Genomic DNA, 24816 nt, shown 5'->3' on the forward strand with positions numbered 1-24816 from the left:
AGCAGTCAGAGCTGTGAGGCCCAGCACCAAGCGAAGGAATATTCTGGGCAGGAGGCACCAGGGCTGACAGGCAGAAAGCCTCGGCACAAAGGGTGACAAAATGGGACAGGACCTCCTTACATGTGTCTTCCCCCTGCAGCCAAACAGTTTGAAAAGGGGGCCCCTCAAAGAGCTCCTAAGTGGAGCACCCTGGGTCTGAGCACCTCAGTCCAAGTTTTAGCCTTCACGGTCACTCAAAGCCACCAAGGAAGCTGGCAAGACCTGGCCCATCCTCAAGGCGCCTTGATCTCCTGTTCCCTTCTGTTAAGTATCAGCTCACACCGTTCTTTACTTACTTGTTCATCAGAACCTCCAGAAGCAAAATACTCCCCCGTTCTTGAAAAGACAACAGTGGTGGCTGGGCCCTATCAGAACAAACAAAAAAGAACAAACACCAAAGGTCACTCTAGCTTCTAAAAGCACAGGAAGAAAACCGGCTCATGAACAAGAGCTGTGGGAGGACCGAGAGTTGGGCCTCATGGAGCCCCAAGTCCTCCCCAAGCTTTCGCAGGGGCACATGTCGGAGCTCAGCCTTGAGTGTCAAGGCTGAGTCCTCTGTTCCCAAGCACTGCTGACAGCACAAAGGCCAGGCCACAGGGTCGTGGTGGGCAGGGAGGAATGAGCAGGACAGTGCACACTGACAGCTCTGCCGGGTTGACATCACTGTCCCTGCTTCCCAAGGGCGAGCTGGAGGTCGGAGAGGTGCCCTAAACTCATCCTGGGCCTACCACCGGTTCCAGAACCTGGTCCCCCTGGCCTGGGGCCACGCTTCTCCCCCACACCGCCCTATGGCCGAGCAGAGAAGTGCATGGCCCCAAGCAGGAGCCAATGAGCAGAAGCAGGGTGCTGTCAGGGAGTCCAGGGGACACAGGAGGCCAGAGCAGGGCAGGAAAGGGGCTGGGGAAGGGATTATCAAATGTGCCTGAGCACAGGAGCGACAAGACACATCCCCCTAATGTGCATGTCACCTGCTTTATGTTAGGACCCTGGGGAGAGAAAGGCCCACTCTGGCTTCCCCAGGGCTGAAGGTCTGCATGACTGGGAATGGGGATGCCAGACCAGTGCAGGCAGCGCTTGGAGGGCCCAGGAGCATATCCAGGCTTGGAGGGGCAGGGCATGATCTCCTGGGAAAGAGGGAAGGCTCTTTCCTACACTGACATCCACAGCAGAAAGATGCCCGAAGCTAGTCTGTTTACACGACACAGTGAACCACCAATCCCTCCTAGCCAAACGGTCCGTCTGCTAGTACCTGGCATCCCTCAAGCAAAACCAGAAAAGAGCTTCTCTCCTAACTGACGACTGCATGGCCCCTGTCACAAAGGCCATCTCTGTTCTTCTAGACCAGAGCAGGGAGCAGCAAGAGACCCAGCTGCCCAAATGGGTGCCTCTGGCCATGGGGAACACTGGGATGCACCTTCCACTCGATACCAGAAAAGATCAGATAAGTTATGGGCTAAAACAGGAAATCTGTGGTCACAGAACAAGACAAGCTTCTGCCTACCCAGAAAGGACAGACAGGTGGAAAGCCACCCCCTGGGCCCAAGCAGGACAGAACATTCTTCCACTTCCCAAATCTACCCATGGCTCCTCCTCTCCAAGATGCCCATAATGAGGGTGCTGAGAAAGAAAGTAGTATGGGGCCATTTAACACTGCTGTGCACTAACCCACTTAATCTTCAGAGGATGGTTTGCATGCTGACCCCTCCCTATAGGTGACATGTCCCAGAAGGGAGACCAAGGTCTGAAAGGTCCTGCCCCTTCCCCCTGCGCCTCTCCCCGCCTTCTCTCACAGGTGTGGCTCCAAGCGCCCGGGGATCAATGCAGCCAGGAGCCCTACATGGCCATCCAGTAGGACAAAGGAGATCCATCTTTATGACTGGGAACAATGTCAATGGCATCAGTTGAGTGCAAAATGCTGGTTGCAAGGAATCATGGGCTGCCAGTGCGGGGCTGAGTGCAGGAGTGGGAGGGGATAGCTCAAGCATCCCTGAGATATTCTTTCAGGGCGACAACCCCCAAGGGTGAACAGGACTTCCGGGGTGGTGGAGGGAGAAAATTTCAGATGACTCTTACTTGATTCTTGGAAATCCTGTAATTTCCCAAACTTTGAATTCTTAAACAATGAGTATGTGGCGTTGCTATGTTAATATAAAAACAAAACAACAAAACTATTTTCATTCTGAGGAAAAACAAAGAGGGGAGAGGGAAAAGAGAAGGAAACCAGGGCACGGGAGTGTCAAAGGAGCCGGGCTCTTTGCCTGCCTGGAGCTCATGGAGGAATAGCCAGTTTCCACGAGGTCACAGCAACTAAGGAACCAAACAAATACTCATCAGTCTCCTTTCCTGCTGTCACTCAACCACCAGATGCCAAGTTGGGGACAAGAGGCCGGAGGCCAGCAGTAGCAGCACCCCTGAAGAAGGCAGCTGGCAGCCTGTGGCTTGGTGGGGGGCTGGGACCAGAGAGCAGGTGCTGGAGGTTTCCCCAGAGCCCAAATGCCCAGACACTCCAGGGCTGGCACCAGCAGCAGGCAAGCAGTAAGGCAGCAGGACCCCAGTCCTCCCTGGTAATGCCCGTTTACCCAGAGGATGCTTGGCTCCTCCACCTTGCTATTCCCAGAGGGAACACTCTTCCACAGAGGCCCTCGCCTGTTTGAGGCCCACAAAGAGAGCTCTGCCGTGGGCCAGAGCCAGCAGGGACTGGAATGCAGCCCGGGCTTCTCCACCACTGACAACCCTCATCCCACCCCTTCCAGGGCCTAGACAACCCCCATCCCCAATGACCTCGCCAGACCCCCCCCCAAACAGCTTCCTGCCCTCATTGGTGCTCCAGCCCAATCAGCCTGCTCGCTGCTCCTCACCACAAGTTCCAGAGGGTTTCATCTTGCCTTCAGGATCTTTCGTTAACTTTCGGCATTGAGCTCTTGATTCGATTTTTTCCAATCGTTCTCAGTTTTGAATCAACTCATTTAAGGCTACATGTGTGCCTCCGATTTACTACTTTAGCTACACCCCCAAAGTTTAACATGCAATACTCTCACTGGCAGTCACCTCCAGATGGTGCTTCCACTGTGATTCTTTCAGCCCAGCAATCATTTAGGTGGGCATTCTAGTTTCCAAACCACCATGGCTTGGGGCAGGGGGGATCCCTTTTATCACTGACAACGATCAGATGGGATTGCTGTTCTCTGAGATCCTTCTGCCTTCAGGGTGGCTTACTCTTTTCAGTTAGTCACTCTCAGTGCATTAGTTCACTGGCTCGGGCCAGGGATGTCGCCGAGTGGTCTCTGCACCCAGGGAAGAGGGGACTCTGTAGTGACTCCCGAGTGTGACTCTGAGCTCTTGGCTGAGACTTCAGCAGTGTGCTCTGATTTCCAGAGGTGCCCACCTGCCTGACGCCCTGGTCCCCATCCGCCTGCAGGCCACATCTGCTGGCAGAGACCCCTTACAGGGTCCAACCAGATCCTTCCCTCCCTCTCCAGATCTGGCCAGTCAGGCTTCGGTGAGATGATTCTGCTCGGTCGTCACAAGCATGGGACACAGCCTGGCCTCCCACCCGGTCACTTATCACATACTGTCTCTGCCTTGACAAACTCCAGACCCAAGGGACCCACAAAATCTGCTTTCTTTGCTCTTGCATGGCAAAGCCTCAAGCATCAATCAAGAAAGGTTAAGAAAAAAAAAAAAAGGCAAAACAAAGGAACCCCCAGTGTTTAGATCCCATAGGTCCTGCTGATTCTCCCTCTCCAGCCCCTGTAGCTTGTCCAGGCCCTTCCGCTCTCCTCATGCCCTTCCACCTGACTCCCGATGCCCCTATGCACTTGAAACTTTGACCATGGTACCCACAACAGCTACGCTGCCGAAGACCCCGCACAGTACCCCACCCACCACCACCTCCCAAGGCTTCTGAAATGTTTTTCACTGGCTGCCAGCAAACAAACAGGAATGTCACACCACCTGTCTCGAGTCAGAGGTAAAAAAGCGACCATCTAACAAAGATATGGAGACCAGGGAGGCCTGAGAAATCCCTGGCGTGGGAGCTCTGGTCTCTGATGCGCCCAGGCTGCTCCTTCCAAAACCCCCACAGCAGGGACGCTCCTGCACTCGCTCACCAGCACCTGCCGTGGCTGACTCTTCTGTCTGAATAGTGACCCTGTGGACAAGGAGTGGCCTCTGGGAGGAGCTGGGGGTCAGGAATGCTGAGGCTCTCTCCTGACCTTGGCTGAGGATGCGGGTTTCCAATCCTCAACCATGGGCTGCTGGCAGGGAACAGAAGGCCAGGCCGACCTCTCGGCTTACCAAGTTGAAGTAAATGAGCCGTTCTCCCTCGTGATGTGCTCTCACCCCTCCCCGGAGGCGCCCAACTATCCAAACTGGGTCTGAGCCTCCCAGGCGTAAACGTAATTCTCCAAAGTGAAATGACTACACCAGGGCTGCAGAGCACTGGAAGAAACAAAGGGGGCAGGGCACTTTCTGAGAGCTTCCTTCCACCTGGAGCTGCCTGAGGGGCAGCCCACGTGGTCCAGGCCACTCTGTCACACTGCCCCCTCTCCTCCTCAACCCTGCACCCCCCTTAATGCCACTTCCCCAGCCCCAGCCTCGGTTCTGGCATGGCCCAAGCTCCCAGTGACCTTGGTGGACCCCATACCCTGAGCCTGTGATTTCACAACCACCAAGCCTCGGAGCACAGCCCCAGGTGTGGACAGCAGCCCTGGGTTGGGGTTCTAGGCCCTCGAGCCAGCCAGGGTGCATGGAACCACATGCCCAGTGGTCCCCGTGCAGCTCAGTCACTCCGCAGCAGCACGAAAGCCAACTGCCTAGCCAGAAACGCCAGATTTAACTCCCACCCACGTCCCGCCCACCATCCTCTCCCAAATAGCTCTGGGGACTTAAACCAAATGAGCATGGCTCAAGATTATGTTTCAGAAAATACAGAAAAATAAATCTGCATTTCTAGCACACTGCCCCCACACTTGCCACACGGAGCTACGGGGGCCTCGTGCAGGGCATGGGGCTGCAGCACAACAGCTGTGCTCAGTGGGAAAGCTCTTCCTTCTCTTGCTCTCCCCTGCTGCAAGGTGAGGGGTGCCAGAGGAGGAGACCCCTGTATGCTGACATCCCAAAGTCTGCACTGGATCCAACAAGAAGCAGGGACCCCTCTTCCTCCTGCTTAACTGTCACCGCTGTGGCTGACCCCAGAGTGAGACCCTCCAGAGCCTCCGAGAGGGCAATGGCACCCCGGCCAGCCTCCTGCCAATATACCTGGCCCATCCTCTGGGAGGCAGGCCCTAGAAAAGACAGCCTGATGGGCAGAACTACTAAAGGGCCCGGCAGGCAGACCTATGGACCAAGGCACCAACAGGCCACACCTACTCAGAGCAACTGGCCAGGACAAGTGCGCTGAGGCAGACAGCCTGCACAAGGACAGGTATCAGGAGCTGTGTGGCCAAAGAGAAGCCAAAGCAAGAGGGTGTTCTAGGGGAGATGAGGACGAGCCCAAACAAAACGAAGAGCTAGATAAACCCCTGAAAGACCCTATGGGTGATGGAGGGAAGGGAAACAGGCAGTCCCCAGCCCCAAGAGGGCAGGGCTGGTGGCTATGGGCCGGGCCCATCAGAGACCCCTACCAGGGACTCCTTTTCCTACAGAGGACTGCCCACACGGGCTGCCAGGACCGTGCCCATAACAGAACGTTCAATGGCCTTTTAACAAGCGCTTACCTAGAGCAGCCCGGGATCTTTCCTAAGAGCTAAAGTGGAAAAGGACCAGTATCTGTAAAGACCTACCATGCCAGGTCCTGGGGCGTGTAGACACGTGCTCCCCTGTTATGAGGCAGACACAGCAGTTCTTACAAATAAGGAAGGGCTCCAGGTCCTGCCTAGTGTCCCAGAGTAAGAGGCGAAGCTGGAATGGTCTGACCTTGACAGCCTTCTTCCTGCCTCCTGAGGCTCAGGCTTTTCGGCTGAACTAGGTGGGAAAGTAGCCGTGGCTTTTCCAAACCAGAAACAGGGGGGTACATGCTGTTTGTTCCTGGAAATATTGGGGTATTTCCTTAAAAAAGCTGGGCACCATCACCTACCAGACAAGGCTGTGCCCCGCCCCCCAGAATGGCTCCTAGCACTCTCCTCAAAGACGCTGGCAAAGGAGACTGGTGCAGGCTCTTTACTAGCTCAGTCTGCTGAGAGAAACTGCCCGGGTATTCCTTGGGGCAAAGGTGGAGGAAAGAAGGCAATGTGCCCCATCCAGGCCGCCAGTGCCCTCCCTACTGCGTCCACCCTCCCTGGGGTGGGCAGATCGGCTGAGGTAGAGGGCTCCCCTCAGCCTGTCCCACCAGCCCCATCACCCGCTGCCTCCTCACTGCCGAGAGCCCTCACAGCTGGAGCAGCAGAGCTGCTGAGGGCCTGGGGCCCCCGGGCTGCAGCGAGCAAAGGGCGTGCCCAGCTCTCGGTCCAGCACCTGGTGCTCAATCACTTCAATCACTTGAAGACACTCACGTGGCAGCAGCCTCTGAAGAGCCCCCACGGGCCCTAGCTGCAGCCAAGGAACCATTCCTGAGGGACAGCAGAAGTGGCATCGAGCGCCCATGAGGCAGAAGCCTCTCTCAGTCCCTGGCTACCTCCCCTTAATGAGCCTTCAAAGCTCAGAGTCCCAAGGCCAGGACTGCAGGAAAGAAACACCAGAATCCTTGAGGCCCACCATGAACTTAGGATGGACATCCATCCCTAACCCCACAAAGGGAGCCCGCTTCACAGGGGCTGATGGGCACTATGGCCAACTGTGTGCTAGACAGCAACCAGCAAACTGCTGCTATGGCCAGACTCCTGGGCTGACAAGCTGCCCTCAGTGCAGCATGGGAGACCCAGGCTGTCTCAGGTGATCCTGACCTTAGTTTTGGCACTTGGCAAGCACCTCCATCCTGGTGCCCCTGTGCCTTTAGGAGACCATGAAATGGCCTATCAGACTTCTAGCCTCAACCTAGGTCAGAGTGTCAGCCCCACAGCACTGCCTACCCTGAACCTCCTTCTCCTCGCTGAACCTTCCCTCACTGTCCCCCAAAGGGGCTGGCTCAGGCCTGGCCCTCACACAGGGACAGAGAGACACTTCCCTGGCATACACCCACAGCGCCCTCCCGGCCAAGGACTGCCTCCCGCCAGCCTCAGCCCCCTGCAGCTGGCTCCTCCAGGCAGGCCTGACCCTGAGCCTGGGCTGTCCCTTCTCGCAGGTGTGGAACTAGATGCACGAGCAGGTGTGTTCCACCTGGCAGAACAACTCACTAGCCTTCCCTCCCACAGCTCTTCCCTCCCATGACTGGGGACTGTCCCAAGAAGGGCTGCCAAGTCCAAACCTAAGTTTCACGGGGTTCCCTCCTGCTGGACCAGAATGAGGTCACACCGCAGGCAAGGCTGGGACACAAGCGGTCACAAAGCCTGCTGGCCTCCTACACCGACCGGGAATCGCAAAACAAGAGCAAAATCACAACTCGACAGCTAAAAGCCAGACGTGTGAGGCAAGTGAGTAGGGTGGGAACCGTGGAGACCTGATCGCCCTGCCACCTGAAGCTGCGTGCAACCCCTACAGTTCCCAACTTCTCTCTGGGCCTCGAATGCCCCCACCGGGATCAGAAGTACTTTCAAATCTGCCGTCTTCACCTGCAGGACAGAAGCCCAAGGCACCGATGATCCAATCGGGAGCCCTGGGGCTGCTCAGTCCCATGCTTCAGGAAGTGGCTGGTGGTACCTGGGCTTGATGGGGCACTCAGCCACCTCCTGGAACAGAATGTGAATGCTCAAGTCCCCGAAGAGTCCAGGTGCACAGCTCCCCGGAGAGATGGGCCAGGGAGTGGACTGCCTGCACGGGGCTATATGAACTGCCAGCTGTCCCTCAGCCTGGTTTCCACATCTCCAGGTTCCACAGCCAACAAACCACTGCGCAGTTTCCCTTGTTCCCTGTGTCACTTCTCCAGGAGAACGTCAACAGGTTTCCTTTACGTGCTCGATACTGTGCCTGAACGTGGCACTGGCATTCTAGGCACCACATTTAAGGCTTATTAGACTGAGAGGTCAGTCGACAATTTAAAAGAGAACCCTCACACTCTCTCACACACACACACAAACGCACACACACACATCCCAAAAGCCCTAGGTGATCACTTGGCATGCCTCTGTTTGCGTGATGTTTCTGGATATTGCTTTTTCTTTCTGTGGGGAGTTGGAGGGGTGAGCACAATTCATGTGGTTTTAAAATGTCCTCCCGGTTATTGAAGAGCCCAAACCGGTTACACATGAGTCTGAACAACCGATCTGCCAAAGGGCTGACAGGGCGGCTTCCCAGGAGTCGCCCGGAGGCCAGATACTACACCTAGATGGGCCCGCCACTGCAGGGAGGGGACCGCCGGTCCTGCACTCCAGACATGTGACAAGGAGCACAAGCGATCACCATGGGCTGAGGGGAGCAGGCAGCCTTCCAAGTCCCAAGAGAACAGAAGAAAAGGCCCACACTCCCCACCCCCTCCCCAAGCCATGGCCAATGGTCCCCACATGGCCGACTCAGAGGGCAGGAGAAACCAGAGCCCCAGCCTAGATGCCTCACACCTTGCTGCCAGCACGAGATGCATGAGCACAGCAGGCCTCCCTCAGCCCTCAAGAGTCCATCCCTGCTCTCCTCTTTGTCAGCCTCCTTCTCACAGGTGGAGAAGGGGATGAAATGAAAGAAAGCTCTGGTCTCCTCCACACTCCCTGCCCCCTTTGGTGGTGGCAATTATGTCCCAGCTGGAGACATTCCAATGACTGCTCTGCTCAGCCACACTTCCTGACTGGGCGCTGCAAGCGGCCCACCTCCCCACGGCCTGCCCACAGGGGCTAGTGCTGGTCACTGGCTGCCCACGGAGTCCAGGCCACTGGCTACACTGGCAAAAGTCACTCCGAGAGAAGGCCTCTGCTCCCTCCATTCAATTCCAGGAATGCACACACACACACACACACACACACACTCACACACACACACACTCTCTCTCTCTCTCTCTCTTCCTCCCTTAGCACCTGCCTGAGAGACACCTGTGGTTTCTGTCTCCAAAGGCATCGTGTCTGAAGAACCCCAAGAGACCACCACTCAGGGCACACACACACACACACACACACACACTCTTCCTCCCTTAGCACCTGCCTGAGAGACACCTGTGGTTTCTGTCTCCAAAGGCATCGTGTCTGAAGAACCCCAAGAGACCACCACTCAGGGCAGGGGTTCCAGGCCTCTACTAAAATGTTGGACCCAAGGGACAGTGGAGGTCACTGTGGGACAGATTCCATGCAGCCCCCTGGGGGAAGTGTGACGATGTCCAGATGCCTCCCCCACCCCCAAAGTTAACCCCTGAACTCCCTTCTCAGCTATAGTACCAGCCCCAGCACTTCTTCCAGAGGTCATAGGTCCTGCAAGGGGTGAACCTGTTTCTGCATCTTACCCCACTACTCAGGCTGTGAGGGGACCACAGAAACCATCCCCAGCGGGCTCCAAGGGAAGGGCCACTCCCTAGACCCACATGGGCCTCGAGAAGGCACCTCCGCCTCCCTCCACACCACCGAGCGCCAGGCTGATGCCCTCACCTGATGCCCGTGGAGTGTGTAGAGCAGCCGGCCCTCCATGAGGTCCAGAATCTTCAGGGTCGAGTCACTGGAGGCGGTGAGCAGGTAGTTTCCGGACGGGTGGAAGGAGAGGGCATTCACCGCTGCGCTGTGCACTAGAGGGGGGACGTCAGTCAGGTGCTGGCAGGAGGCCCGGGGATGCAGCCAGAGCCTGAAGATGGGCGATCGGGGCCGGCCGAGGCTTGGCTCCAGGCCAGGCCAGGGTGGCCACAGCTCCGATGACGAGGGGAGCCCCACAACCAAAAAACAGGAGCAGACTCGCCCAGTGCTGAGGACAGGCAGCAGGAGACACAGGGCAGGCGGGAGCCCATGTGACAAGGGCGCGGGCAAGTCCTCTAGCTCTCCCACCGCATGGAGCGGTCGAGCTGGAGCACAACGGAGTGCTCAAACGTAGCGTCCACTCTGTCTCTCCGACCACTACTTAGGGGAAACCGAACGGGGGTTCGGGGCAGGTGGGCAGACGGTGAGACGCACGCTCCGGAGCCAGTCAGGCCTGGCTTCCGATCCGGCCTCCCCACTGTCCCTCACCGTAGGACCCTGAGCAAGCACCCTGACATGCTGTGCCCGCTTCTCCTGCTCTACCTCAGCACCCACGGGTTGGGGCGCAGTGGGGAAGGGCCTGCCCATGAGGCCTCTGTCCAGAAGGAGCCCCTGATGGGCCTCTCTGCTGCCCCGGCTGTCACCCACAGCTTCCAGGTCCTGCCGCTTTACCCACTCCATAGCTCCCCCTCATCTGTGTGACTCTTTCCCTCAGTGGCCTGGCCTGAGCCCATCCATACTGGGGACCCTCACTCTGCACAATCCAGCCACCCCAGCCGGTCAGCTCCCCAGCTGTTCCACACAGAGCTGAGAGACTCTTGCCCACCTCCAGCCCCGACCTTGAAGCTCACTGCTCAGTCACCTCCTCCAGGAAGCCTCCCAATCTCATCAGAGCCACCCCCTTGAATTGTTCCCCCAAAGCACCATGAGTCTCCGGTGGGTGCACTCTTCACCACAGTCTTTCACGTTTCGGTGTAGCTCTTTGACTCGAGGCCAGGTCCCCCATGAGATTATGTGCTCTGTCAGCCAGGGGCTGTGCCAGGTCCTGGCCTCCCGGCTCAGCGCCTGACACTGAGCAGGACTCAGAAAGTGACTGGTGAGCTGGACCCAGGCAGGCCATGTGGGAACGACATCGTGAGGACCGGCTACCTTACACCTTCTTAAAGAAGTTGCTTTAAGGGGGCACGTGGGTGGCTCAGTGGGTTAAGCCTCTGCCTTCAGTTCAGGTCGTGATCCCAGGGTCCTGGGATCGAGCCCCGCATTGGGCGCTCTGCTTGATGGGGAGCCTGCCTCCCCCCTTCTCTCTCTGCCTGCCTCTCTGCCTACTTGTGATCTGTCAAATAAATAAATAAAATCTTAAAAAAAAAAAAAAGTTGCTTTAAGAAGACCTCAGTACCTTCATCCATGGGCCAGGTCGGGGACACCAGTGAGGGTGAGATAACCATGGCCTGCCGAATCAGAACTGCTACAAACAGAAAGACAAATTCTAAAACCAGCCCCTCAGCCTGGCCCTGGGAGGTTGCAAGAACCAGCATTAGGGCAGAAACACACCTACCACAGGTTGGCCATCCGCAGAGCCCACAGGGGTACAGGGAGCCCCCCCAGACACCAGCCCAGCTAATGTGCCAGCGTGCCTGGGGAGCGTGGGTACAAGTTCCCAAGCACACTTAGGGGAGACAGCCAGGGCTTTACATAACACAGTGTTTCCGTCTGAGTACTCTCCAGGCACCAGAGCTCCGGGAGCCGGCCTGCAGAGGCACTGACAGGGCTCCACAGAAACAGAGGACAGAGTCCTCAGCCTGCCACACTCCCCACACTCGAGGCTGTCGGGGGTGGGCGAGGTCAGGGTTCTCAGTGTTTGCCAAGACTTGGGGCATGGAGAGCCAAAGAATTCAGCCACAGCTGACCCCATTGGGAACTGAACAGGCAGGAGCCAGCCACAAGCAGAAGCAGAAAGAACATTCGTAACACAGAATGTGACTGCCAGTACCCACGTGTGGAAGGGGACACGCACAGGCAGAGGGAAGTGGACAGAAGCTCCATATAGAGACCTTCTATAGAGTCCTCTGGGAAGGACAGGAATATGGAACTTTTCATTTTTACTCTGTATACTTCCAGATTTTTTTTTCAGTTTGAGAGAGAGAGAGCACGTGTGTATGCAAAGCAGGGTGGGAAGGCAGAGGGAGAGAGAGAAGCAGGCTGCCCGCCAAGCAGGGAGCCCAATGTGGGGCTCGACCCCAGGACCCTAGGATCATGACCGGAGACGAAGGCAGACACTTAACTGACTGAGCCATCCAGGCATCCCAGATTTTTTTTTAACCATCAGAATACAGTCACTGTGATTACACAACTGGGTGAATGATAAAAAGTGAATCCCTCCCCCCGAAGAGTGAGTCATGCCCAGGGAGGCAGGAGCCCAGTCTGGCTCAGCACCCTCCCACCAGCCCTCCAGGTCGGGCGTCTACAAGCTAAGAGGTAGGGCCCTGCACTCCCGAGCGGCCAGTGATGCTCGCCAGATTGCTGCCTCACGCTGGCAGTGAAGTGGGATGGGAAGAGGGGAGCCCCGCCACCCTCAACCCCTCAGCCCCCCAGCAGGACAGCTCTGCGAGGCAGCCTGTCCCACCTCTACCTCCCCAGGACCTCTTCAAATGCTGCTCCTGGCACATCTACCTCCCTGCGCCTGGAGAAGGACACGCTATTCTCATTTCTGTGGTCCTTGGCAGCCTGTCCTGGAATGAACGCCACCCCGCCCCAGCTGAGGCAAAGCTGGCAGAGCAGCAGTGGGGGCAGGAGGGTGTGGATCAGGGGAGGGCGAGCTCACGGAGTCCAGGGCTTCCCCGCACTGCCAGGGCGGCTGGTCTGGATGTGGATACCATGTAGGGCCTCCCAGCTGGACAGGTCTACCCCACGGAGGGAATCTCCCCCAGAGACGGGCCCCAGAAATCCTGCTCCATTTTAAATGGCAGGAATATCAAAGGCCTCCTTGCAGGGATGAAAACACCTGGAACCATTTACTCCAGAAGAGGGCTCAGCCTGGGGGATGAGGATGTATTAGATACCAGAACCCACTGCCTGGCCCTCCCCATGCTCCTCCCTCTCCCACCGCCCCGCCAGCCTGGGGCAGCCCTTCCCGCTCCACGGAGGTGGGAGACACATTCTAGGGAGGCCTCATCCGAAGAATCAGCCCTGCACAACAGTCCCCCAGGGAGGCTCCCGCCATAAAGTCCCGAGCAGTGACTGTCCAGAACAATCCACTTCTGATCAAGCTCAAAGCTTGCAGGCCCTCTTCTTGTTTCCAATGTAGTTATCGGTGTCAAGAGGCGGGGCGGGGGGGGGGTGCCCCAGGAAAGACATTCCAACCCACGGTCAGAGACACACCAACATCAAGATTCTACATGTCACCAGGAGCCCAGAGAGGGTGGGACGGAGGCCGTTGCAGACCCTGACCCTATGCACTGGGAACTGGCCATCACTTATGGGCAGCACATGGCCTAAGGGGAGTCCTAGGTACCCACAATCCACGCTGCCCACACAGCGCTGCATGTACAAGCCCTCCGCAAACCCAGCCTACTCCCCAGTGGGCTCCAGACGGACCAGGGGGCCCGGAGAAGTCCCAGGCACCCACACAAGGCTACCCAGGACATAGCTTTGTAAGGAGGTAGCTTTGTAAGGCAGGCCACACCAGGCCGAGGCCCAGTCCACCACCCTCACAAAGGGCTCGGCTCGCTTCACCTAGGGCGGCTTCTCACAACGTGCCACTGGCATCACCAGCGACCTTGGGTTTCCAGGAGCCACGGAGTCACACAATGACAGTGCTCTGATACCAGCAGGGAAGAGTGCTCAAAACCTGCCTCCATGTGAATGTCCCATAAATGCCCACTTAGGGATGACACGTGGGAAGGCCAGGTTATGTGCGACAGTGCTCTGCCCTCCTGATCAATGCTTTTGGTCTCCAAATGTCAAGCAAAGAATACAGGCCCGCCCCACTGACTGCACAGCCCCCTGAAGACCCTTCATGACCACATCTGGGGTAGGGTGGAGCGGTGTGGTAGGAACCAGGCGACAGAGAACCTGAGACTCAGTTCTAACTAGAATGTCGGGAGAAGGCCGAGCCACGGCCTCCCAGGGACCTCAGGAAGCAAATCACGAGATTCAACATGGTATAAGGAAGCCAGCATGTGGTCACTACACTCAGAGGCCTTCCATTGGAGATTCAGATCCCCAGCTTCCCAGCTGCGGAACCATGGGCAAGCCTCAAACTGCCCATCTGTGAAATGGGGAGTAGCCCTGTCCTGTTCGCCTACCCCCTGCCCCCAGCCCATCACTGGACGGCGGATCTGCACGTGCCTGCGAGCCACAAACCGCATTATGAGTTCCGGATGGAGGTTGCTGCTCAGATGTCTGAACAGCCTTAATGTGGGCTCAGAGCATATGGAGCTGAACCCACCTCCGTGGGGCCCGGCACCCCCAGGGCTCCAGCAGCCCCACTGTCTCCTTTCTGAATTGGGAAACCAGAACCACTCCCCACAGTGACAGGCTAGAGCCAAAAACTCCTTGCCTGAGACAAATGGTGCCAGCTGCCTGCTGTTGCCCGAATTAAGTCCCGAAGACCCAGCACAGGACAGGAAGTGTCCTCTGTGATGCACGCGACCACAGGGCAGCTGGACATGGGCAGACTGGGCTTCCTGACCACACACAGTACCAGGAATCAAAGGGTCTCAGAAAAGCCTGACAACCTCACATGCCCCAAGCCCACCCAGGAGTGCCTGGTTCTCATCCAGAGTCACCAAGAGAGACATGAGATGTCACGGCAGCCTTAAAAACATTCCTCCGGGGGTTGGGAACCGAAAAGAGTTCAGGCATGTGCTACCAGAGTGCCAGAAGTCCTTCTCGGGAACCAGCCTCCAAACAGATGCCCCAGCTCCTGTAAGGATGAGGGAGCAGCTGCTATGAAGGGGCGAGGGGGAGCCTCACAGGAAGAAAGTTCAGCCATGGAGCCCTTAAGGGAAGCCGCTGGACCTAAGCAGACCTAGCCATGCCCTCAAGCCTCAGAAAGGTGAGGGCTCCGTCCCCCAGCCAATGTGCTCAGATCCACCAGGCTCTCCTGGAGCCCTAGAGGGTGAGCTTAGAGCCAGTGGAATGATTTGCTGCCCCATGCACCATGCACTGGGCAGGGAGCTGAGGAAACAAGGGGTATTCCAAGCCACCCAAGGCGTCTGACCCATATTGGGGTGGCTTAGGAACAAGACACCGGAGGCTCTGTCACAGGAGCAAAGGACAACAGCAAAACAAACAAACAAAAACACTGAAATATCTCTGCAGAGCATGTCAGCCTCACGCACCTCGGGTCCCCTTAGGACTTGGCTCCTGGTACCACCTGAGCCCGCCCACCACCTCCCGAGCCCTGCCAGTCACTGACCTCCCACACCCACCCACTGCCAAGACTGCCCCCTCAAGAACTCCAGGGACCTCTCTCCAGCACCCGGCACCCTCCTCGACTGCCTTACATCACTCCCCCTTCCAATCACACTCTTCAGGAGACGCTGTGCTCCTTCATGCCTCTGCTCTGCCCTGTCAGCCCTCCCATACTGGGAGAGAGGGCTCCTACCCCTCACTCTGGCTGCTGTGTGGACCTTCCATTCTGCAGCCCCTCAATCACAGGGACCCAGGATATGGCCTCAGCCCTTCTCAAGCCTCCCGATTCCTGGGCCCAGCTGGCTGCTCAACCCACAGCATGATGTCCTGACTCCAGTCAATCTCCAAAACCTATCCCTCTGGGCCCGATCCCCGCCCCATTCAGATGCCCAGCTCTCGCTCAGACACTGGGTGCAACCGCCCACCCACCAGTCACCCAGATGCATCAACGTCACCCCCCACCCATGCAGACCTCTCAGTACTGCTATCCTCCCAGACAGACTTTCACTCCTCGAGCAATGAGACCAGTTCCAGCACGGGCATCCAGAGTGCATCTTTGGGACCATAGGCCAGAGTATGGCATTCAAGGTCCTCCCCAATGGGTACCCACTGGTGTATTCTACAAACCCAGACCCATGCTCCTGATCCATCAGAGGTGAAGCTGGACCCTCCCAGGGTCACCTAGACATCCTCTCCCTTCAGTGTCAAGACTTATGTGGTGAAAAAAAAAAATTAAACAAAAAATTAAAAGAAAAAGACTTCTTGGTACAAACCACATTTCCAGGACTCACGTGGACTCCCCCAACAGAGCTTCACAAACCCCATTAGGTATTATTACCACCCCAGTTACAGATAGGAAAGCGCCTATACTCTTAACCTGCAGTGCCTCGTCACCTTCCCTTCCCATCTCTCCTGACCCCACACTTGGGCGCCTTCCCGCCCAGCACTCCTCCACACCCGCCAACCTTCCCCTAGTCAACCGTGCAGACGTGCCCATTCTTTAACCCAGGCCTGGCCCACAGCAGAAGAGAGGCCTCTAAAGCCTGAAGGAGGGGAAGGAGAGGTGGTGGTCTCCAAGTAGAGGGCAGACGCATAGCTGCTCTGTTCTGGAAGCACCATCTGGGACAGCGGCTGTGACAAACACTGGGCTCTGCTGAGGAAGGAACCAGTTAGGCGGCTAGCCCCTGCCACCTGGTGGTGGTGTAGGGCAGTGCAGGCCAGGCTCCCTACTCTGAGATCTCCAGGACCCAGACTTGGCAACGCCGGCATCATGAACACAGCATGTTCACATCATGTTCACATCATGTTCACATCATGAACCGATCACCTCGTTACCCTACCAACACCATCTGCAAGGGAGGCCTCATCACTGTCCCAGGGGGCCCAGAGGAGTCAAGTAACCTGTCCAACGTCACACAACTAGGAATGCGGAGACTGGCTGCAGAGCCCACCCACCACCATGTGCTTTTTAAAACCGGGAGCTTCTCCCTCTTTTTGGAAGATCTGCTCACCTCGGTTACCTCAAGAAAGTGCCATCCTCAACATCTGAGAATCAGCTAAGAAGGGCTCAGAGCGGGTAGAAAGGAGAGCTCTGAACCCGAAGTCTCACACCTTTATCCAGACATATCCTCTCCATTTTCAGGTGTGAATTCTGGAACATAGCCCGTGGACTTTAAACTTAGTACCAAGTCAACAACCACAGGTCTTCAAACAACTCCAGCTCTCCCCCTCCCCAGTCTCGGCCCAAGCCCACGGGCCCACCCATCATTTTGCACCTTGCACAACTCCCAGTTCCTCCCATGGACCCTTGCCAGCTTCCTTCCCTGGCCCCCTCCCCACAACTGAGGTGGCTCAGGGCCCTGCCCAGTCACACCTGCTCTCAAGACAGTTCCATACTCCAGTACCCTCGGCTAGCTCATCCTGATCGCAGCCAAATCCGTCCCTTCCCCACCCCCCAGCTGGAGCCTGATGCAGCCCATGTTGACTGCCTGCCACTCTGCCTCCCAAGGGCTACCATTAGATCAGGGCACACAGCCCCGGGGCTGCCTCCTGAGCCTGGTCTCTAGCCTAAGTGGACCCTCCATCTGGTTCATGGCTCCATATCTACAGAGAACACCATGAGGCCAGAGGTGGCCCAGGTCGCACAAACACTGACTTCTTTTGACAGACCTGCCCCCTTCACCTTAGGCCAGTAGCACAGGCAGCCCCTGAGAAGTGGCCTTTGAGCAGGGCCCTGGCCAGACATCCCCCACGAACTCCTCATCTCGCCCTGCAGCGTGTGTAAGATTCCCAGAGGGCTCGGGGGATGCCAGCTAGTGCCACGATCCGTCTCCAAGCCAGTGGTCCAAGCCAGCACAGCCACAACACAGACTACCGACCACTGGAGACCCCAGCAGGCCCAGAGCTTTTCCCCAAGGACCGGGGCCATCCCTTGGGGCCGCTTCAGCACCAGAGTGACAAGCCCGCCGCCTGCTCCCACCCAGCCCTGCCACGGCGGTGCACAGCCACTCACGCTGATAGTGCTGTAAGAGCCGGTGCGTCCGCACGTCCCACACCTTCACCGTGTTGTCCATGCTGGCGGCGGCGATGCACGTGCCACTGGGGTGGAAGTCCACGGAGGTGACGAAGCTGTGAAAACAGGAGCCGCCACAGGCTAGAGAAGGACCATCTGGGCTTAGAACAGACCCCCAGACATCCAGTCCTTTCCTAACCCTGCACATCTGCTCAGACTGTTCCCAAACACAGTGTCTTTACCAGGGGGCCAAGGGATAGCAAGGAGAGGGTGAGAACAGTAGCTAGCAGGTACCAGATGTGGACTCACCAGGAAGCAAATCCCAGCAGCCACTTCTAAATACAAATAGAGAAAGTGGTCCTCAGCCCAGAGGTCAGCTGATGACTCGGGGTGTTCTGAGTCAAAGCGGGAGGCAGGACAGGCCCTGCCCACTGAGGCCCAGCCCGAAAGGGCCAGCAGGACCCCAAGGCCGCTGGTTGACCTATCTCTAGGAAACAGGCCAAGGTCCCCCAGTATGCCCACATGCGACACCCAGGCTGGCACCATGGCTGGCTCTCCAGAGGAGCTTGGCCCTAGGCTCCCAGCCGCCTACTGGAGGAGGGCAGAAGCTGGGGTTCATCAAGGAGACCAGAACAGGGGAGGTCCAGCTCCAGTGCAGGCCTCTGCCTCTCCCGATGACACGGCACAATGGGAACCACCACCACGAACTTACAAGAACCTGACAGGCCTGTCATTGATAAAACCATCACCATGGGTAAATAACATACTAATGTGATGTGGGAGGTCTGGGGTCACCTTCTTTGAGAGAGACAAGTCGCCGGTCTGAGAACTGGGAAGTGAAGGGAAAAGAGCGGCCCCAAGCATCACATGCCTTGAAGCTGGCCCCCCATATTTGTGGGGATGGGGATGAGGCTGAACCTCCTGCTCACAGAGGAAAGAATCCAGAGACAGAGAGCGGCAGAGACATGGCCCCACATAAGGCCACTGGGGCCCCTTTGTCCTTAGATCCATGCTCTTCCTGAGCACCTGCAGGAGGACGACAGCATCCAGTGACTTACCTGCCGTGCTCACAGTAAGAGTGGACACACTCCCGGCTCGTCTTGTCCCATAGCTTGACAGTCTTGTCATCGCTGGCAGACACGATGAGCCGCCCATCGGGGGAGAACCTAAACCAGGCAGGGCACAAGTCACACCACCACTGTGGGCACGGCACGCTGTCCTCCACAGCCACCTTTCTGCCCTGCCCACCACCTGATCCCAAAACCAGCCAAAGCAATGTGCCCCGCTCCGGTCCTGAACAATCCTGGGCAAGCGGCTTTCCCTCTGGGAGATGGGTAAGAACAGGACCTACCTCGTGGGGAGCAGGGAGCAGCGTCGCTCACACGAGGCCCCCAGCACTGCACCTGGCATGTGGCAAAGTGTGTACTGACAGCTGATGCTATTAGCATGAAGGTGTCCTGAAGCCACCGTCAGCATCCTTATCCTATTCCCAGGTCCCCCGAGTCCACTTTTGACTCGGAGCACCACCTAACGACAAAAGTGTGTGGAGGTCCTGGGGACCCACCCGCGAAGGGTGATGTAGGTTCCACACTTGTTTGCTGGCCTGGCCCCTTCTATTCTCAGGAGCCCGATGGTGAGGCCTCTCGGAGCAATCAGGGACCTCCCAGGACATAGGTGCCCTGAGAACAAGTAACTTGCGTGGGGTCTCCAGAAGAACACTGTAACAGGCCCCGATCTCCGACTCCCTTTGTTTCCCAGCTCCCCAACCCTCCCAACCTCCTCCTCTGGAGCGCGGAGATCTCCAGAGAAAGGATCAGAATAGCTGAAGGCAGGCATGTTTACATCCACGATCCTTGGCCCCTGAAATGTCCTCTGGGTGACTTGGCTCCCATCCTCACAGCACTGCCCTACACAGCAAAGGGAGAGCCAGCCTCCAGACCAGCCTCCTCAGAAGCCTCGACCCCCATCCAGCAGCTCAAGCAAAATCAACTTCTGAGCGGTAGACCGCAGGTCCAAATCCCAGCTCTGCCACTAACCCAGCGAGCACCCAGGGGCAAGATACTGCCCTGTCGTCCTGAGCCTCGCTGTCCTCATCCGCAAAGTGGGAATGACACCACGTAGCCTGCAGGACTGCCGTGAAAAGGGAAAAGAAATCATAGTGAGGTAGAAGCGACATCACCTTGTCGCTCTTGCTCCAAGACAGCCCCTGCTGATGTGCTTCCAGCCATTCAGATGTGAGGCACTCAGTCGTGGCTGGCAATGAATGCACTTACTTGCCACATGTGAGCTAGAAGCTCCTCGACAATTCACAATGTGACAACTTCTCTGCTCCCGTTTCACCCATAAGGAAACTGAGGCTCGGGAATATGAAAGAGGAGCTAGTTTGCCCAAGGCCATGCTACACTGGCACCCAGCAGCGCCTCAGGGCCCTTCAAGGCCCGGGTCCCTCCGAGGAACCTGGGCCAGGACGAGGCTCACCTGGCACAGCGGACCCAGTTGATGTGCTGGCTCAGGGAAAACAGGAATTTCTGGCGATGAGTTGACCACACCTTCACTGTTTTGTCGTCGGAGGCCGTCACGAAAGACTGGCCATCACTGCAGAAGTGGACACTCCTCACTGTGGCCGTGTGGGCACGAAACACGGTAGACTCGCCTTTGCTGTGGGGACGAGTACTTCGACTCAGGAAACCCAGAGCAGTGACCAGAGGGCCACTCTCCACCCCACAGGGGCCCCTCCCGACGTCAGTGCAGGCCTGCCACCCCAGCCCCCTGACAAGGAAGGTCAGAACCACCACCCACCCCGCCCATGCATGAGCAGCATCAGATGGGAGCCCTGCCGGGATGGCAGCGGTCAGCCCCAAATCTGTCTCCTGACCCGACGGGGAGGGCCCCAACCAGAGCCCCTCCTTCTGATGGCCCCTCTTCGGAAGTCAGGCAGATGTCCCACGGAGACAAGCCAGGGTGGGACCTGAGTGGGGACAGCGCTGGCACCAGGGCCCCAGGCTCAGATAAGCCCTTCCAAGTCTGTAACTCACACATTGGGTATCCAGATCCGGACGGTCTTGTCTCGAGAGCCTGAGGCCAGCAGGTGTCCCGAAGGGGAGAAGTTCACACAGGTGACAGCGTCCTTGTGGCCCGCAAAGCGGTAGGCACGTGACTGGGGCTTCATGTGCCAGACCATGAGGCATGAGTCCATGGAGCCACTGGCTGAGGAAGAAGGGATACTGTGACCCTCAGCTCTGGTGGGCCTTGAGCCTCTGAGCAGGATGATGGGGTGAGGGGACAGGAGACAGACCACACTTTCAGCGACTGCTAAGCTTGGGTTTGGAGCACCGATGGGCTGTCAGCTCTCTGAGCAGCAGGCCCACAGGAGAGTGAAGCCAAGAGACGCACTTCACATGCCAGCCCGAGGCTGCAACCCAGCAGGCCTCTGACAAAACTCATCCCCCGTAGGGTCCCCCATAGTCACACCCTAAGGGCACTAGAAAGCAAGTCCTCCCAGCCCAGCCCAATGGCCTTTTACCATCGAGAGGGCCCAAGTCAATCAGAAACCTAGAGATTCCCCAAGATAGATCAAATGACTTCGTTTGTTCTTCATCTATAGTGACCAGCAGCCTCTGGCAGGGGACCCTGACCATAGGATGAAGGGGGAGCCTTGTCCATAGAAAGAAGAAAGCAGGGGCGCCCGGGTGACTCAGTCGTTAAGCGTCTGCCTTCAACTCGGGTCACGATCCCAGGGTCCCGGACTCCCTTCTTAGCTGGGAGTCTGCTTCTCCCTCTCCCTCTTTCCTTCCCCTCCACTTGTGCACGCATGCACACCCGTGCTCTTCCGCACTCTCAAATAAATAAATAAATAAAATCTTAAAAAGAAAAAAAAAAATGCATTAAAACAAAAGAAGGAAACAAACAAGAAAGTGGCAGCCATGACGGCTGCATAGGAACCCTCAAGCGACCAAGAAGCAGGAGTACTCGGCTGCTGCGCAAGGGTAGGGAGTATACGGCTCTGCTCTTCGCCCTTCTCACCGGACGCCCCCATACTGCTGTGGACAACACACTTGAGGACCCAAGGAAAAGGAGCCATTGTTTGGGGCCATTCCACCAGCCAGACCCAAGAGATGGCTGGGGCATATGCAGTGAAAAGCCCAAACCCTGGGCCCCCCTCCCAAGGCTACGTGCCCTTGGCAAGGGCCCCAGACTCTCTGAGTGTCACACTCTGCATGGAGAATGCCGTTCACAGAGCCACAGAGCCCAGCACCCAGAGAGTGGCCAGCTGAAGCCAGATGCAGGTCTAGACAAACCACCTGGGTCCTCACGGTGTCCTACTCCCCTCACACCACACCTCCCAGCTAGAGACTCTGCCTTCTCGGCTCATAACCTAGTGCCTAGGAAAAGATGCCTCCTCTTACCCAGCTGCTTCGTGTTGAGACTGAAGTCCACAGAGGTAACTGCATCTCGGTGGCCCTTAAAATGCCTCTCCAGTGAGGGGTCCTCCTGTTGGAAAGCCAGGGTCAAATGTGTGAAACTTGATGAAGAAGGGGCTTCCCCAGGGGTCAAGACTCTTCCAAACGGCCAGGAGGGCTCAAAAATGCTCAAGGCATGATCCTATCTATAAAAATTCTAAGGATTTTTATATGTAGCTGAAAAACTAATAGAGCTAATAAACCAGTTAAGCAAGGTTGCAAGATCAATATATAAAAATCTATCGTGGGGCGTGTGGGTGGTTCAGATAGTTGAGCGTCTGCCTTCAGCTCAGGTCATGATCTCCAGGTCCTTGGATAGAGCATCATGTCTGGCTCCCTGCTCAGCTGGGAGTCTGCTACTCCCCATCCTCTGCCTGCCTCTCCCCCTCTCAAATGAATAAAGAAAATCTTTAATAAAATAAAATAATAAAAATGTGGGCCACCTGGGTGGCTCAGTGGTTGAGCATCTGCCTTTGGCTCAGGTCATGATCCCAAGGTCCTAGGAATGAGTCCCATGTCACGCTCCCTGCTCGGCGGGAAGCCTGCTTCTCCCTCTCCCACTCCGCCTGCTTGAGTTCCCTCTCTCACTGTCTCTCTCTGTCAAATAAATAAATAAAATCTTAAAAAAAAAAAGGTGAATTTTATGACATGTGAGTATTTCAACAAAGCAATTTTTCTAAAAGAATGAAGGAGAAATGGGGGCCTTTCAGCAACTCCCATTTCGGGAATCAGATTGTGCACTTTCAATCTCACTGGCAGCCAGTGTTGGCCAACGAACCCAAAGGTCAGCCTGGACAGGCCCCAAGGGGCAGTGCCACCATCTCTACTGAGGTCAAGGAAGCAGCAGTTCAGGACACTGCTTAGGAAGACATGGAGAAAATACTCCAGAGACTCTTACCACACAACAGCAGTACTTGAAGAGTTACAGTCCTGCCATATTCCCTAAATATCAGAAACCTCAAAGAAGCATTTTGGGCACACCATGGAGCCCAGCAAAACTTCCTCTTGGTAAAAAAAAAAAAAAATGTCCTTGGGAACAGAGTAAGAGCGTGGCCACCTCACAGAGCTGTAACCAGAACAAAGGACCCCATGGCCCTGTGCCCAGCTCCACTCCCCCTTTCAACAAGAAAGGGAGTGGCAGCTGGGAGAGGGCCCCCAACAGAGCAGCACCTGCTACATCTGAACCTCTTGGGAGAACACGAATAAGATAATGTCCACCTCTAGGCAAGTTCAGTTCTACCTCTGACCAGGGGGCTCCAGAGACCTCCCAACACCCTTCCCACCTCCTCATCCCACCAGGCTCTATGGTTCCTCATCTCCCCCAAAGGTGGTTTATATATGGAAAGAAGTGGGGAGGGATTTGTGGAAAGGGCTAGAACAGGGGTCAAAAAGCCTGGATCCTAAGTCTAGGCCCTCTGCTCTACAGAGCACCATCTGACCTTCCTGACTCTCAACCCAGCCCAAAGACCAGACGTGTTTAAACAATCTCTCAAAAAAGAGGGGTTTGGAAGTGCTTCCCTCTGGAGGAACCTGGGACTCAGGGCGCCCGGCCCAGAACACAATGCAGACCTGAGCTGTCCCGTCCGAGCAAGTGTTCGCTCAAAAAAGCCGCTACCAGCCACCCACTGCTCAGGATGGTGAGACTCATGCCAGCGAGGCCCGGACCTGGCCTCCGGCCCGACCTCCAGTCGAAACGTACTAGTACTAGCGTCTCCTTAGCTAGGATGCGAATCCAGGGAGCAGGGACTTGGTGGTCCGCCGCGGCAGTCCGCAAAGGGTCTGGCGCGCAGGAGGTGCTCACTACGTGTCCCGACCCAGCGACCCCTGCACAGACCGTCAAGCGGCTGGAGAAGACTGGCTTGGAACCAGGCGTCCCACTAGCCCCCTCGCAGCCATAGCCCGGGCCAGGCGCCCACAGTCCCAGCGGGGAGACTAAGGCCGGGCAAACACCGCCGGCGAGAACTTACAGGGCAAGGTGCAGCCATGGCGGGCCGGGGGCGCCCAAGGCGCCGGAGAAAGCTGCGTCGGCCGTTGCTGCCCGTTCAGTTTCCGCGCCCCCAACCGCCGCCAATAGCAACGCGGGTCGCGTCGTCACGCCCCGCCCACGGCGATTAAAGGAGACGCAGCGCGTCGGATTTTGACCCCAGGCCGGAAGCAGAGCTGTGTGGCGGATTCCACGGCCTCCGCGCACAGCTCCGCCAGGCCAGCAGCCCACGGACGTCGCGGCCAAAGATCTCCGTCCACTGTCACTAATCCCCTGAGAAATGATAAAACGCAGGATGAGGCGTTCACGCCGCCCACCCCAGCTCGGTTTACGAGGCCACGAGCACAGCCTTCTGGGAAATGCAGTTTCGAGACAGCAGCCACCTAGTGTATGTAGGAAAGTGGAACTACTTTTCCCAAGATACCTTGAGAGCCAGGCGGGATTAACCACGCGTAGGAAAGGCCTCAAGGATCCCGGAAGTGGAGGACACGTGCGTCATTCTTTGGGCGTTCTCTTAAAGGGCCGGTGAAACCAGGTGGTCGCTCAATGCCTTAAAGGCCAATTAGTCACCCCTCGGAGATTCTTTAAATGGTCCGCTCTTCCGAACTTAAGACAAGTGTCGATTTGAAAGAACACCAGTCACTTGGAATCACATCCGTGGGATTCTCCGTGGATGAAGAAACCTAGGTTCTATTATTGTCCTGCCTCCTTGTGTGACCTGTGACCTTGGGG

At 56.9% G+C, this 24816-nt stretch overlaps 1 protein-coding gene across 4 annotated transcripts in view; it reads right to left on the bottom strand.

Moving 5' to 3' along the window:
- Positions 1-24386, bottom strand: part of POC1A (POC1 centriolar protein A) — a 65810-nt gene extending 41424 nt beyond the window's left edge. For 2 of the 4 annotated variants that reach the window (XM_045989705.1, XM_045989703.1), the window contains exons 1-8: positions 24068-24386; positions 22047-22131; positions 20676-20847; positions 20119-20298; positions 18699-18806; positions 17641-17756; positions 9636-9769; positions 336-404 (exon numbers count right to left, since the gene is read on the bottom strand). In XM_045989705.1, the coding sequence (XP_045845661.1) occupies positions 336-404; positions 9636-9769; positions 17641-17756; positions 18699-18806; positions 20119-20298; positions 20676-20847; positions 22047-22131; positions 24068-24085 (882 nt within the window). In that variant the 5' untranslated portion in view covers positions 24086-24386. Of the gene's footprint in view, positions 1-335; positions 405-9635; positions 9770-17640; positions 17757-18698; positions 18807-20118; positions 20299-20675; positions 20848-22046; positions 22132-23669; positions 23729-23799; positions 24011-24067 lie in introns of those variants that run through there. The other 2 variants (XM_045989706.1, XM_045989704.1) reach the window with 2 other exon arrangements.
- Positions 24387-24816: the final 430 nt, after the last annotated feature.

The sequence above is a fragment of the Meles meles genome, chromosome 20 (assembly GCF_922984935.1).
Source record: "Meles meles chromosome 20, mMelMel3.1 paternal haplotype, whole genome shotgun sequence".
Lineage (NCBI taxonomy): Eukaryota > Metazoa > Chordata > Mammalia > Carnivora > Mustelidae > Meles > Meles meles.